Genomic DNA, 15738 nt, shown 5'->3' with positions numbered 1-15738 from the left:
GCAACACCAGGCTTTCAGTGGGTGCCTCTCTCTGTGAGCTGCTTCACTAAAGGAGCAGGAGGGGGACAAAGGGCCTATAACTGGAAAATCAAGGGAGAACAGAAGAAGGGGGAAAAAGAGTGACAGAGAGGACGGACTGATTCAGAGAGACGGGAGAGAGAGAAGAATTCGCCCAAACTTCCCTCGTCTTGTCTGGTGGGTCAAGGACAAGCTCATACTAGCACAATGAATTGGTGCCGAGACTGGCTGTTAAGACCCTACCCTCGTCTTTGACCCACTGACCACTAAATTCAGTGTGCCTGAGCAGCTTGTGCTCATACATTTATTCTCTGACGTGTCTATATCACTCATTCTAGAGGGAGAGCTAATTACACTGCTATATTTAGTTTAGGCTCATTTAGACAATAATAGCAATGTTTGCACTCAATTTAAAGTTTGGATCACTGAGAACGATTCAACCAATTTCACTCATGTCACCTGTTAACCTGGCATCGCTCAGTTTATTGCCAATTTCAAAGAGCCTTATCGACACCTGCAGACCAAAATACCTCTGGATGCAGTTAAATAGACCTACAACCAATCAAAGCAACTGAATGTGACCTAAAACCAATCAAAGCAACTAAGCGTGACCTACAACCAATCAGACCAACTGAACATGACCTACAAAAAATCAGAGCAATGAAATATGACCTTCAACCAATCAGAATGATGAAACGTGACCTACAACCAATCACAGCAACGAAATATGACCTATAACCAATCAGAGCAACTAAACACAATCTACAACTGAAGCAAAGAATCGAGACCTACAACCAGAGTCAGGAATTTGCACCTGACAAGCGCCAAATACGAGTAGATTTTTCATTTGGCGTACAACTTTCAGAGGCGACCCGACACCTTGGCGGGTAGGGTTGGGTACCAAACGTTGTCAGTACTTCTGAGTACCAGCTGATGTTAAATCAGCTAGTGGAAAATGTTGATACCTGAGAGCACATCTGGGTGACAGAGTATCACAGAGTACAGAGAAAAAGTGCAGAGAGTCAGCGGCGTCAGAGCGAACAGCAGCAAAGCTGAGGAGGACAACACACCTAACAAACTCAGAATACAGTGTAACTAAAGGCTAAAGAGCGCACCGTTTTCATAGCCTGAACCCCCCACTGCAGCTAACGTTAGCAAGCCTGCAGCCAGCGTAATAGTGTAACTCATCCTTTAATGGACAGCAAATTTTGAATGAGGCATCGACAACTTCATCGATATCTTCAGGTGATTAATTGGCTAAGTTGTTGCTGGAGATCACAGGGCTGCTTTCTGTCCTGGCTGGCGTAGCATTTTACTGGCGTTAGCCAACAGTGAGAGGCTGCAGGTTGTAGGGACAATTTGAGAGGAGAGAGGAATTTTCTTTCGTGTGGTGTGTAAAATGCTCTGTTTAACAAATTTTGGAAATATGGACTATATAGAGTAGGGATTTCCAGGGGACTACTTTCTGCATTTATTTTCAGTCAAACAGATTGAGATGATCTCTGTTACAGTGAAGTTCTTTGGAAATATGTAAACTGCTGTTTCCTGCCCCAGTTGATGTCATTCATGCAGATGTTCCACATCTCTACAACAATAACTGGGAGTAAAGTCAAAATGGACAGAACCAGAATTTCCCTTTTACACAGATTCAGCTCGCCAAGCCATCTGATAGAACGACCAGGATGACGTACTTGACATTTAGAACACATGTGAAGGAGAAGAATTGTGTTTCTCAGCAAAATAATCTACTTTCTGCATCATCGATCTGATTAAATGTATGATGAGCCTTACAGGGAGAGGAGAGATGAAAGCAAATGGGAGTGAATAAAAGCAGAGCAGAAAGGAGGACAGTGGAGGACTTACTTAATGAGGCCATCCTCCATGTAGATGTCGGCATGGAAGGACTGGTCATCGTTCACGATCCTCCCGCCTTTGATCAGAAGCCTGTCGCTCTGCAGAGAAAGGGACGGGAAGAGGGAAAGATAGGAACGTTATGATTCAGTGCCAGTTTCTTCCATCAAAGATCCAGTTTGGAGGACGATCAACTACACCAGATCAGTCTTGATCTATATTTAGAGTTGGACAATGTGTTTTTCCTATTTCTCTGTAGTCTCTCTGTAGATTATGTCCTTCTTTTTCCACTCAGAGGAGTTGAACAATGTTTCATTCATTCACTCATTCGCGGCTAGGAAGAGACGGACCATGTTTGTCAGTCTTGTCCCATTTCAACACACCACGTACAGTTTAGCTATGGACCACCCTGCTCAGCTCTCCCTGTGGTCTTACGCATCAAAGTGGTTTGATTTCACCCCGCAAGCAAACCACGTTTGCATCTACATTTTCTTGATTCCTCGTTGAATGAGTCATCAAATAATACAACCTATCTAGCACTGTCCCACCAATGCAGACTTAAAGGGATAGTTCAAATTATCTGAAGCAAGACTGTATGAGGTGTATTACCTTTAGCAGATGGCGTTCCAGAAAGCAGCAGAAAGCTGGAGAAGCAGAGAGTAGTGGCACGGAAGCTAAGCAATGTACTGCTGTCGACAGGGTCAGCAACAAAATCTATTTAAGCCACCTAAAAAAGGACCACTTAATAAAAATCAACATCAGTTTTAGTGTATTCTATATTTACAGTATTTACACTGCTTTACCTTGCTGTCAGATAGCTTTTTCTGATGGAAAACTACCATTACAAAAGAAAAATGTTTCTTTCTCTCGCTCAACCGACTCCATTCACAGAAAAAAAAACAGTGATTATACTGAGCAGAACACAGCAAGTGCAGCCTTCATCTGTTAGTTAGTTTGTGTTATTGTGTGACCTCCAATCCAAACTAACCTCTTTAAAAAAACAAAGTCATACCATAACACAAACTAACTAACTAACTGGTCAGGGCAGCGGTAGACCAGCAAGACCTGTGATCTGGAGGGTTAAAATTATTTTGCCAATGGAGACCGGTTGGTTTGAAGAGAGCAATATCTGGCTTATATAATGCCAGTTTCCCATCAAGAAAGGCTGTCTAATGGCAAGGTAAAGCAGCAAAAATATTCTAAATATAGTGTACTCACAATACTGATATAAATTTTTTATGTGGCTAAAATACATTTTGCTGCTGACCCTGTCTGCAGCAGTACATTGCTTAGCTCCCTGCACTGATATTCCTGCTGCTTCTCCAAACTGAGAGCATGTCAACCACCATCTCCTGTAGGTAATACACTGACTCATACCTCATACAAACCCATGTCAAATAATCTGAACTATCCCTTTAAAGTAGCTTCTTAAACATACACAGTCATAGAAAACCTCTGTGTTATCGTTGGTAATTGAATTCGTGCGTATTTGTCATACATGTGTCACCATTTAATCTTCCTGATAGGTGTGTCAGCCTGTTTTAAATTAGAAATGTTATGACATTCATCATAGTCCACACCAAATGTTTGGATGTTGTTGTGTTTGTGTCGCCCTGTGCAAGACAGTGAGGTGCTTCTTGCATCAAGGCTGCAAGGGTGTGACTGCTTTCCTCTGCTGCCTGTCTGCTCTGTGATCAGTGTGCCCATTGCAATCTGATTTAATACAGCTGCTGATGTAAGATTACTGGTACGCAAAGTGATGCTTGTTGTGATCATCATCATTCTCACAGTCATCATCAGCCTTCCAGCTTGCATAGATAACATTTACTGGTGCAAACACTGACGGGCTAAATTTTGGGCGTGCCACTTTGATCACATGCATGTTTTCCCAAAAGCAGCAGCTAGGAGGTCTTTACAAAGACAGACAGAGCAGCTTTCACTGTAACTTACATTCCCCTGCAGTAAAAAGACTTGGTCCAGTCACGGTGATAACATTTGGAAGGACGACAGTTTGCTGTTGGAGGCAGAACTGAAGCTGCTTTTAAGGACTGATCACGGATTAACATCTTTACCACGTTTATCCAGATTTCGTTACGCAACGATCCCGACTGTGGATGTTATTTTTCACAGGATAATCAATTTATCCAACAGACCGAATACAAACGCCAATATTTGATTATTGATCATTTCATGAGGCTGGACATTTTTAATCTGCATGAGAGAATAATCCATACGCACATCCTACTTTGGTGCGCTAAAATCAAACTGCAAAAGCATTGTCACATCTGAGGAACCTCACATCTCGTAATATGGCCTGATCTGGGCGTTGCCATGACGCCACACAGTCAGACATCAAATCTGCGGCTGCTGCTGCACCACGGACTGACTCTAGCAGGCCGTTGTCATGGTGACAGGTTGACTGCAGGGAGAGAGGAGAGGAGACTGGGCGCCTGGTTTTGCTGACTTACTGGATAGCTAGTTCAGTGTACAACTGGTTGTCTAACTGGGTGGAGGGATACGTGGAGAGATGGGAGTTAACTGGCGGTCTGCGAGCAAACTATGAAGCTGGTGATTAATGGCTGGCCACAAAATATAGGCTCAAATAAGAAGTCAGAGGAGCAAAGTGTTTAGAGCTGAAACAACTGGTCAATTAATCAGCTAGTTGATCGATAGGGAATTATTCTGTAACTGTTTATTCGATCTGTTTGTTTGATTATGGATTTTAAACAGAAGACTTCTTTGTCTTATAGGATACTACAGTAGACTGAGTTGGGGGGTTTTTAGACAAAACAAGCAATTTGAAGACATCATCATCAATTCTGATTGGCATTCTTCATTGCTTTCTGGCAATTCATGAACCAAACAATCTTTAACTATCAACTATGTTAATAATGTCCAAAAATGTCCAATATTTTCTAGTTCCAGCTTCTTAAATGTGATGATTTCCTGCTTTTCTTTATCACTTATGATAGTAAATACTCAGTCCAAAAACTCTTTGGGTTTTGGACTTTTGGCTGGACAAAATAAGCAATCTGAAGACATCACTTCAGGTTATGGGAAATTTTAACATTTTAACAACTTTTTTTTTTGACATTTTAGAGACATAGCAATTAATTTGTGAAGTAATAATGAAACAAAATTTGTTGTAGCTCTAAATCAGTGATTTAAAGGTTCTGTATGCAACATTTACTCTAGAGCACGTTCTGTTTACTCAATAAAGTTGGGGGCAGCAGTGTGCATCAGAACACATGCTGCTCATAAAACAGATCAAACTCTTAAACTTGGTGCTGCCGATCAAATATAGATCAAAACTACATAAGTACATTGCATATTTCTCACTCAAAGTGTTTTCATAAACATATTTCAGTGTACTATTTAGCTGTAGATTGTAAATGGGCAGGCACCATTTTGGCTCTTGCCAATACTCCACAATATCTTTACATAGCAAATAGTTGTCTGGTGACATCTAATGACATCTTAAACAGTTGTTACTTGCAGTCCTAGTAATGCATAGTAATGGAATATACATGCAGATGCATTTGACTGAAATTAATCAATTTTATTCAACAGTTGTGCTGATCAGTTATTTATCTAATAACATAATTTTGAAACCAGCTTCTGAATGGGAAGATGCCATTTCTGCACTTTGGAAGCTGAATGTTTCAGGTTGTTGGTCTGTTTCTGGGCCTTTTTTAAAAAAACAAAAAACAAAAAAACAGCAATATTAGGTTGCTGAGTCAGTATACATTAACACTCTATTAAATGGCATCACTCAGCATCTCACCCTGCTAAGAGGGACGGACTTCCATATTTCCTATCAGCCCATGTGTGCAGTGATTTACACCCCTGGCGGTGTACCCAGTGTTTCATCACTATAATGAACTGCAGCCACTCCTTCTCTCATCAGAAAAAAAAGGAAAAAGCATAATACAGTTTTGTATGTGGCTCGAATGATACAAGCTCAATAACTGCTGAGCTCATACACACACGTCATGTGTGTATTCTTGCGTTTGTGCGTATGTGATGGTGATGGAGTAGTGTGAAACAGAGCCCAGAGTCTTCCTGTGCAACCACACCCTGAAGCAACAAATTACAACACACAGCCATCAGGGGCTGGAACACAGCAGCAGCACAGATCATACTGCAGAGCACGCTGCCCTCAAACTGTCGCTCATTAGCTCACAGACAACTCCCTCATAAACTAATGTTGAACACTGCGTGTTCATAACTTCACTTCTCTCAGAGAAATACTGCAATAAATTCTAAGCCTTAAAATCAAACTACCAGAATTGACAATCTTTAGAAGAAACAACAAACTATCTAATATTCACTGTTTCAAGCATCTTAGTTTTGAGAACTGTTTGTTTTCCTCATTCATGTGTTAATTATTGTAAGTTGAATATCTTAGTGGAAAAAATATAGTTAACTAAAACTGAGTACAAGTTTGTTTTGTCAAACTAACAGTCCAAAACCCACATGCACTCAGTTTCTACCCATCCTCTACTATCATGCATGACAAAGACAGGAGTATTTTTGCCCTAAAAATGACAATACAATGACAACACAATAATAATAATATTCAAAATAGATTCATGTTCTGTTTATTGACTAGTTTAGCGCTTCTCAGAGTGCAGCCTGTGGGCCAATGGTGTCTCTCTCTCTGAAACATCTGATATGAAATTGAAGTATTACATCAATCAATCTTCTTTTTTCTATTTGTCTTCTGGGCGCTCCCGCCACAGTGGATCATCTTCTCGCTGGCAAACCAGGCCCCGCCCACCCTAGTATGAATCTGCATATTTGATTTAGCATAGGCTTTTTACTCAAGATGCCCTTCCTGATGCAACGGCCCCCACTTATGGCGTTCTGTCGATTTATGCTAACCCCCTTACCAAAAGAACCGCTAAGTAGCACATCTCAGTAGGGAGCGCATATCAATTAGGGGATGTATTGGCTTGTGCATCCCCAGTGGTTGAGGAACCGGGGTATGGTGTCTTGCTCAAGGACACTTAGATACACAGCCAGGGGGAGGTGGGGACCGAACCACCGACCCTACAATCTGCAGATGACCTGTTCCACCTGAGCCTGCATTTAATACACTATTTGGCTCTTGCTCAAACGGCACCCTCGCAATAAGTGTCTGTCAGGTTAGGAATGACAGCTTGTAGAAAGCTACCGGCTGCACGGCAACGAGTGGCACTTCGTCTGTCATCATTGCTAGTGCTGTATTTCAATGGACAAATTTAATTTAAAAGTGAGAAAAAAACACCACTTTTTCAGGGAAAATGAATCAACTCTAACTTAGACGGAAAACAAATAAAGATATCTGCCTAATCTCCAAACAGGCGAATTAAGAGCGCAATGAATTTTTAATGTTGACCTTAATTATGACATCAGTCCCAAATCGTTTCATGGGTTTTCCTGTGCAGCCCTAAACCATATGCTGGTTATCAAAATTGACCCTCAAAATGATTAGAATTAAACAGTAGAATGTATGTGCAAGAAATAATAAAAAGTGATGAATCATTTCAGTCATTTAATATGCAAAATGTGAGTATTTGTTGTTTTTCTGTTTTGTATCTGTGTGAACTGAATATCTTTGGGTTTTTTTTTTCTATTTTCTGTCATTTTATAGACTGAACAAATCATCAATTAATGAAAAAATAATCAATAATGAACATAAGAGATAGCTGCAGCCCTCATACAGTATTAATGGAGTACAACTCAGCACATACAGACCTGCTCTCATCAGCTGCATCAGACGAGTAAAGACTTTTTATCTGATTTATAATACTGCAGTGAGGGGTGTGCCCTCATGCATGGGTGGCTTGCTGAGACTCTCTCTCACGCACACACAGTCATATTACCTTTTGTCAGTCCCTGCTCAGTCTCCCCACTGGCCTTTAACAGCATGCAAGAGACCGAAATCATTAGACAATCAATATCTTTCCAGTTCCATTACAACCCAGCAACTGTCAGTCCGCTGATTTCAGTGTTCCTCAATAAGTGCGTCCACCAGTGAAATACATAGAACTCAGAACCAGACATGAGTTATTTCCACTCGGTGGAAAACTAAATGTTAAAATGCTTAATGGCAACAACTTGAGTCATCATTCATAAAACATAACGGTACAGATCTTCTGAATGGCAACAAACGTGGCAAAACTGTCAAAGGACATCAACAACACGTAACTTAAATGCAAGTGGTGAGACGGTACGAGTGACCAGACTGTCAAAGGTCTGTCACAGACACGTCATCTGATGCAGGAGTCTTTTCATTAACACGTGTTAATCACACTCCATAAATCTAAATGCAGGCCGCGCATTTATTGTGGCTTTTTCCTGGAAACTATGACAAACAGACAGACTGCCACATTCGCCAGCGCTCATGTCATTCGACCACAAACGGCAATATGTCACACTTACAACATTACATAGAAAAATATAGTAAGTGACAGCATGCTGTTTCCCAATGTAGCCACAGTTATGTAGTCTGCGTGTGCCAAAAGACAGTTTATTTTTTCTGAATTTATCCACGATTCTGTAATCTCCTCCAAAAATGGTTTCTCAGCATTTCTGCATACAGCAAAATGGGATATGACACGTGGCAAAATGTGAAAATATTGTGGGTATGCACCCCAGCCAATCAGCTTAGTTCATTACGGTTTTTATGATTTCATAACAATTTTCTTTCCCGCGTAACTGGCCTCAAACTCTGTGTAACAGTGACATTGCTGGAGTTAAACCATCTGTGCTATTATGTTGTTATGGGAATAAACCTAACCATTTGTTACAACATTAACAAGACTGCACCATCCACATAATGAACGGATACCGCAGTCATAATGCTGTTGCAGCCCTGACTTTGATGAGGACAGTTTATTGGCTTTCAGTGGCCGGTGTGGTATTCAGTCTGAGATGGCATGGATGTCCATTCCTATTTCATGATGGTGGATTCACATCGGTATAACATCACAGTGTGAAACAGTGAAAACTCTTGATGAGAAACAAGAGTGAATTCAATTCAGAATCAGCTTGTACAGGCTAACCATAAAATATTTTTGTGTCAAAGTGACTAATGAGAACAATATTTTTTGAAAGAGGTTCAGTGTTGAGGGAGACCGCTGCAGCCAACAGAAGTGAAACTGAGGCGCAGTGTAATCCCTCTGGGCAACTGCTCACCGTCAAAGTAGGTCCGCAAAAAGTGCTTGGTTTTGCTGCGCAGTGTTATTCAAAGTATCTGACAACATTATGGAAAGGATCTCTGTAGAGACAGACCTCTAGATGCATTTTTTTAAACAGAAACAGCTGTTTATTCCTCTCACCAAAGTCACCAGACTGCATTTATATTGTAGTAATTTCTATCATGGTAAAACACACTTCATTCAGACTTAACAGAAATAAATTCCTATGTTCATTCCAACGTTCCAACAATTACCAACTGTGGTGGTTTGGTCAAAATGAACCCTCATTTCGCCGCTTTAGATGTGAAAATATTCTGGCTGCACACGCTGCTTCTCTGATGTCCGACCTCCCTCTCGCTTCTCTCTGACAACACAGTTAATACATGGTTCACTTTAACCAAACCGGAGTCGGCTACTGATGGAAAGACGAGCCACGGCTTTTGAGGAGTTTTGTTTTGTTTCTGTCAAGTTTGAATGAGGTGTGTTTTACGATGATAAAATTACTATTACCGTCAAGGGAATCTGGCGGGTTTGATGAACGCAATAAAAACGGATTTCTGGTCAAACAAAACGTTTCTTACTCTTTAACAAATCGGTCTCTGTAGGGATAACTTCCACAATGTTGTCAGACACTTAGAATAACAATCTGAGCCTGTCAGTGGCAAAAACAAGCACTTTTAGTGGACGCTCATAGTATTATGTTTTGTTTTGTGGAAAAACAGGTTACAATGGCGGGCTTAGTGTTGGACAAGTCACAAAAATGGTTGACCCCATTAGTCACTTTGACACAAAACATGGGACAACAGGGTCCAGGTTGAAAAACACTCAAGTTAGTGATAATTCAGCATCATCTAGTAAAGTCTCCTGCTTGTGCATGTTGTGGACAATGTGTGATCTGACCATAAACACTGATGATTAGCTAGTGCTGTTATCGCTTTCCACCATAACAGATATTGATTTTAGTTGATTCTTGCCCACAGTGCCCCCACAATCCTTGTTGGACATTGATTTCAGCCCGTTCATATTCCCTACTTTGTTTAAAAACATAAGCACTTTCTTCATGGTTATAATCCAACAGGGGTCCTTGAGTGGGTTGTAGGGGCTCACCGGCAAAAAGATTAATCTAATATTTTAACCTCTATTACATTTTTTGAAAGTTGGGGAGTCCTTCACATGAAAAAGTTTGGGAACTCCTGCTCTGACCTACCTGTGCACAAGGATTAGTGCACACTATATTATATGATGTGTATAAAACCTTGATCCATTCAGAGATTGACTCATACAGATTTGGACTAGAAGAGACAACTCTCAAACTGGGACAAATCCATTGACCAGACATTGACCAAAAATAGTGATATTCTGTGTTTCCCAGAATAAACAGTGGGTGAAGAAGAGCAACAAAGCAAATAGAAGTACAACAGACTGAACAACCTACATGTCTGTCTCCTTCCAAAGAGATTGATTTAAAGAGTTTGTATGCTGTGTTGCAATCTTTCATTACAGGCATCCTCTATGTACAAGAATAAGCGGTTTTTACTATAACTTGTTTTGTTCAAAGCCTATATTGTGTTAATGTCCTTCCAAAGACCTGTCATTTAAAATATTAGGGGTGCCATGATTCTCTAAATCCATGATTCAATTTGGGTTTCGATTTCAAGGTCAGGATTCAATGCAATTTTGGATTTAAACATTTTTTTTGTAAAGATCAAGATGGTGTATATGATATCAAGTGTGATATAACAGCCAGTAAGCTACACTGTGTCATATCTGAAGTGGGGTTTTTTTTCATGCCAGGCCCTGCACGTAGGCCGAGGTGGAGAGAAAAAAAAATACACTTGAAGAATTGTAGATTCTGCCTTTTCAATTTGATTACTGAAATTGAAAGCTCATTTCTATCCATTTTACACTTAATATTTAAATTTTAACACCCCTATTTTAAAACTGTCAATCTAACAACATAAAATATTAGACCACAAGGATTCACACTAGCTTAAAATGTCAAGATTCTTGGTTTGGTGCAGGATTTGATCTGAGGTAAGAATGTTACTGTAACAGTGATGCTGCTGATCCTGATTTGCTCTGACCTTCCAGGGTCACTGACCATGTCCTAGTTTGTCAGTCATGTCACTGCTGCAGCATCCAGTTTTTGGAAGAGAAAAATAATCTCGCTGGATGAGCTGCACATAGTAGTCATGAGAAAAAATGAACTGGATTGTTGCGTTCAGACGGAAAACCGAGCATGAATTTGACTGCTGAACTGTCTGACCAGTCCATGTTTTCTCACCAACTGTCACTAGCTTATAAAATAGAAAAAAAAAAAATGTGCAGGACAAATTAAGGTGCTAAAACAACACGGCCTACACAGCTTTACAGTCAAATACATCTATATAAAATGTCTCATCTTAAGAAGATAAAAATTATGTTCCACCAAAGACTCGATGAAGCAAAATCCCCAAACCTAGTCACTGATCCAAACCCTGAATGATGGAAACATGGAAAAGAAATGAAACACTGAAACATCTTGAAAGGTCAGAAATATATTTCTGTCAGATTTTCGTATTGATTCATGGATGATAAATATTAATCTGACTAATACGTGTGTGAGTATTAACACACAACAAACAAGATTTTACAAGAGACCTTTACGGCTCCGTCCATCACAAACGGTGACAGTACGCGTACTTTCTTGCCTCGTGTGTGTGTGTGTGTGTGTGTGTGTGTGTGTGAGCGTGGCTGTGACCTAATCTCGATGCTTTGGCTCTGGGTAAACAGTAAGCAGAGGATTTGGTGTTTTTACTACTGTAAGTCACAGAGGGAAGGATTTCTTCAGCTGTACGACAGTCGACAAATTAGGACAGTCGGAGGAGGATCAGCTTTAACACAATAATACATCACACAAACATCACAACTGAGGTCAACCACAGAAACTTACTGAGGGTCTCTTTCAAACATTTGTACACTAATGGTTGTGCGGTATGACCAAAATCTTATATCCCAGTATAAATCATTTTATATTCAGATAAAGACACATATCTAGATAGAGCACATTTTCTGTTAATTCAATAAATAGTTAAAATAATATGACCACATAGAAAGGACTGTTTCTTATTACTAGGGATATTAATGATCAAACATTAATCCATTAATTGCCATTAAGAATTTGACTGATTATGTTTTTTCTACCACTTCTCCTGAGCTCACAGGTTTTCTAACAGTTTGGTTTGGTCTGCATTGTTAGTTTTGTTAGTTAGTTTTGAGCCTTTTGTTGACTAAAGACAGACGGCAGAGCAGCAGTTTTAAGTTAGAGATGACTAATGCACCACGAAAATTGTTTGAACAGAACTTAATGAGAAAAACACATGCAGTTTGTTTCTAATTATTAATCAATTAATTCGCAGTTAACTTTTTCAACTATCGATTTAAAAAAAATACACAAACCTCCTTATTATATTTTAAATTAAATACTCCACAAATATAAGGTATTTGATATTTCATTCTTTTTCTCCTTTTATTTAGAAAGTTTGTGCAAATTTTAAATGAAACATGTACCAATGTGTATATGACTTATTATAGTAAAGAACATAATAAAAATATATACTGGGGTTTGTTTTGAGCACTTGACTGTACTTGTGTGGCCCTCACTCGTAGACTCGTACAGTTTGACATGATTCTTGCGTAGGTGGTAAAACAGGTTAGTGGTGTTTGAGTCTGTTGTGGCAACTGGTCTGGGGCTCAGTTATATTATTAAAAAGACCAGTTTTCTGGTCCGTGTCAGACTTTTCATATCCAAACATAATCCATGTGACAGAACTCCTCTTTTGAGAACAAGCTCCTGGTTTTGTCTTGGCAGAATTACACTGTTCTGTGTTTGTTTGTGTGGCCTTTGTGCAAATTTTCTGCTTGAATCCACGCTGTGATTGACAAAAAATATTGCTGTAAAGAGTGTGTGATTTACCATGCAACGTCATAACCAATGGTGCATAATGTGAAACAACAGATATTTTTCTATTGTGACATGATATATTTTGGCATATTGCACAGCCTTAACAATGTCTGTCATTAGTACAAGCTGATCAAATTAATATTATAAAGCTGGATGATTTAGGGAACTGTGTGCTTCCAGCAGCTTTACTCCTCTGATGTTTTCTAAAATTTGAAGTCACTGGAAAAAAGTTATTAAGCTCTTTTTACCTTCCTCCACTGCATCTTTCCTTTAGTGCTGACAAGCTCATCTGTTTGGATTTCTGGCAACAAAGTAAAGTTCAGATGGAAAAAATATCTCGTCATTCGACTCTAAAACAACAAAGCACCAAAAATAAAGCACTACTTGCTGCACAGGAAACTGTCATTTTCTGTTACACAAGCCAGCGGTAATCAAAAATAGACGGCAGGATGTTGTTCTTGTACTACTACGCTGATATGCACTGACAACTTTTTTCCACTTCCACCAGATTGGAGGGAGCAGCGCTCATAACCCGGGATGCAAATTCCTAATAGCCACTCGAAACAGGCCAAAGGGGCTGAGAGGACATTAGAGGAGACCCTTGAGTGGGTGGCGAGAGCAGCGGGGAGGCAGGCAGGGAACCAGTGGAAGAGGGAAGTCATCCTGACTGTGCACCGGGGCCTCTGCTTCAGCCCTGTTGCCTAGCGAGCATAAATATTTACTCTTTACCCAAAACTGCACAGGATTTTTTTTTCACATTCTGGAAAAGTGAAAACAATGAGACTTATCAATCTAAATTAATTGTGGGGGCTCCTGCCAGCCACAGTCAAATAGAAATCCTGCTCGTCTGGAATGTTGATCTTGTGATAGGCTGGAATAGTGCAACCGTGTAACCATGGCAACAAGAAAAAAGGAAAAACCCACTACGGATCTAATAGAGGCAGACAGGTTGAATCATAAACTCTCCCAGTCAAAAAGTCGGAGAAGCGTCTGTTTGTGCGTCAAATCACATCCCCACACGACAAACCAAACAGCCGTTGTGTTTTCCTGCCATCACAACTGTATGCTGGTCGCCATGGTGAGTTGCACAGCAACGTCTGGGTGGCCACGGGGTATTTTGTTTGCACTCAAGCCCACTTGTGCCCACTGTTTTGTGGCGCGTCAACAGGGGGAACGGGTTTCATTTCCCGGGCAGAGCCGCCGTCTGCCGGCCCTGATTCGTGCCCACAGAAGCCCGTTCCAGCTGGAGGGGATTACTGGTGACATGTCCCAGCCTGGAACAACACAGAGACTGCTGTGAGTGGGTATGAGGGAAGAACCACACCTAGAAATCTGACAGCGCCACTCTGGCAGTGAGCAGACGTAAGGAAACAGCTGGAATAGAACGGACAGCCATGGAAATACAGAAGGAAAGTCTGGGGAGGAAGGTTATAAGCAGGTATACGGACATGTGGCAGTATGTAGCTTCAGACTTCGAATGGTTTTATGACATCAGTGCTTACTGGAAAGAAGGGCTGCCACAAAATAGTCGACTAATTCATTAGTCGTTCAGAAGAGCCTTAGTTAACCAAGTTTTCATTCATTCGCTACTCAAAAAAAAAAAAAAAAGTTCAGTCTCCTTTCTGGTTGTTCAGACACATTCATGATTCAGAATTATTGGCTGACTTCTTTTGCCATTAGCGTTTAACAGGCAAGTCGGTTCACGCCCCCCCACAAAAATATATCTGTTACGCTGCCTTCATTCACAACTTTCCTTTACCCCGTCTCTCTCCTCTTATTCCCTCTAATCAGCTGTTTGTGGGCGTTCACCTTCGTCTTTACTATCCAGTCAGATTTTGCCACGGTCGCGGTAGCCAGTCAATTTGCTGCTGCCAAACTTAAAATCGCCTCTGTCTTTGCTCCATCAATTGTCATTGTTGCGTGACCCTCCTCCATCCCTCTCTCTACTCCAGTCATTGGACCCAGGCAGCAGAAGATGTTCACCTCGATCCTCCCCGACGCCCTCTCCTCCAATCTTCAGGTCCAGGCAGCAGGAGTCCAGAGCCACTTCACCTCACCAGTCTCTGTTTTGCACCTCTTCACCACCACCACCAGTGTCTAGACCCCGGGGGTTCTCTTCATCACCCCCATTTATATATGTGCATATTGTTTCACCTCAATGGGGTCTAACCACCAAAGACTTTTCATGTTTCATATCTCATGCACGTGCCAATAAACCATTTTCTTTCACTCTTAGTCTCTCCTGATTGAAATGACTTTAGTTAATAACTTCTGGTCAAGGGAAATCTTTAGTTGAGGGTAGCCCTAATGTTGTTTGTCCATCTAGAGCTGATTTGACTCGACAGATTAAGTGACAGTGGATTTTTACTGGTGCAGCGTTAATTTTTTACCAGGTTAAATAAATACAACTGCTGCTGTCCTCAGTAATTACTCTTCAGAACTAAGTGTATTGGCATGAATCTGGCCGTACAATATACGTCATGATACAGGGTGTACAATTCAAGATATCACAATATATTGTAATACACTAACCAAGGTGATATATTGCTATTTTTTCATCTAATTTTGGAAAACTAGTAGTACTATAAAGAAGTCCCAGATATATGCATTAGTATTTTTCTATACAATCAGAACAGTGAAGACCAGATAGAAACACTGCTATCTCGTGGTCAGTGGGTTAAACACAACACAAAATGAACCACTGCCACAAATCTTTGCATGTATCACAATATCACTATACAG

General features: G+C 40.5%; 1 protein-coding gene across 4 annotated transcripts in view; it reads right to left on the bottom strand.

The window, feature by feature from the left end:
* Window positions 1-15738, bottom strand: part of dpysl3 (dihydropyrimidinase like 3) — a 64865-nt gene that overhangs the window by 32833 nt on the left and 16294 nt on the right. For all 4 annotated transcript variants that reach the window (XM_084729831.1, XM_084729832.1, XM_084729833.1 and 1 more), the window contains exon 2: window positions 1882-1970. In XM_084729831.1, coding sequence (XP_084585957.1) covers window positions 1882-1970 — 89 coding nt within the window. The remainder of the gene's footprint in view (window positions 1-1881; window positions 1971-15738) is intronic.

This window comes from Lutjanus erythropterus, chromosome 11, assembly GCF_056507025.1.
Source record: "Lutjanus erythropterus isolate fLutEry1 chromosome 11, fLutEry1.hap2, whole genome shotgun sequence".
Lineage (NCBI taxonomy): Eukaryota > Metazoa > Chordata > Actinopteri > Lutjaniformes > Lutjanidae > Lutjanus > Lutjanus erythropterus.
Note: the sequence above shows the minus strand (reverse complement) of the source record. Positions and strands in the feature narration are given on the sequence as shown.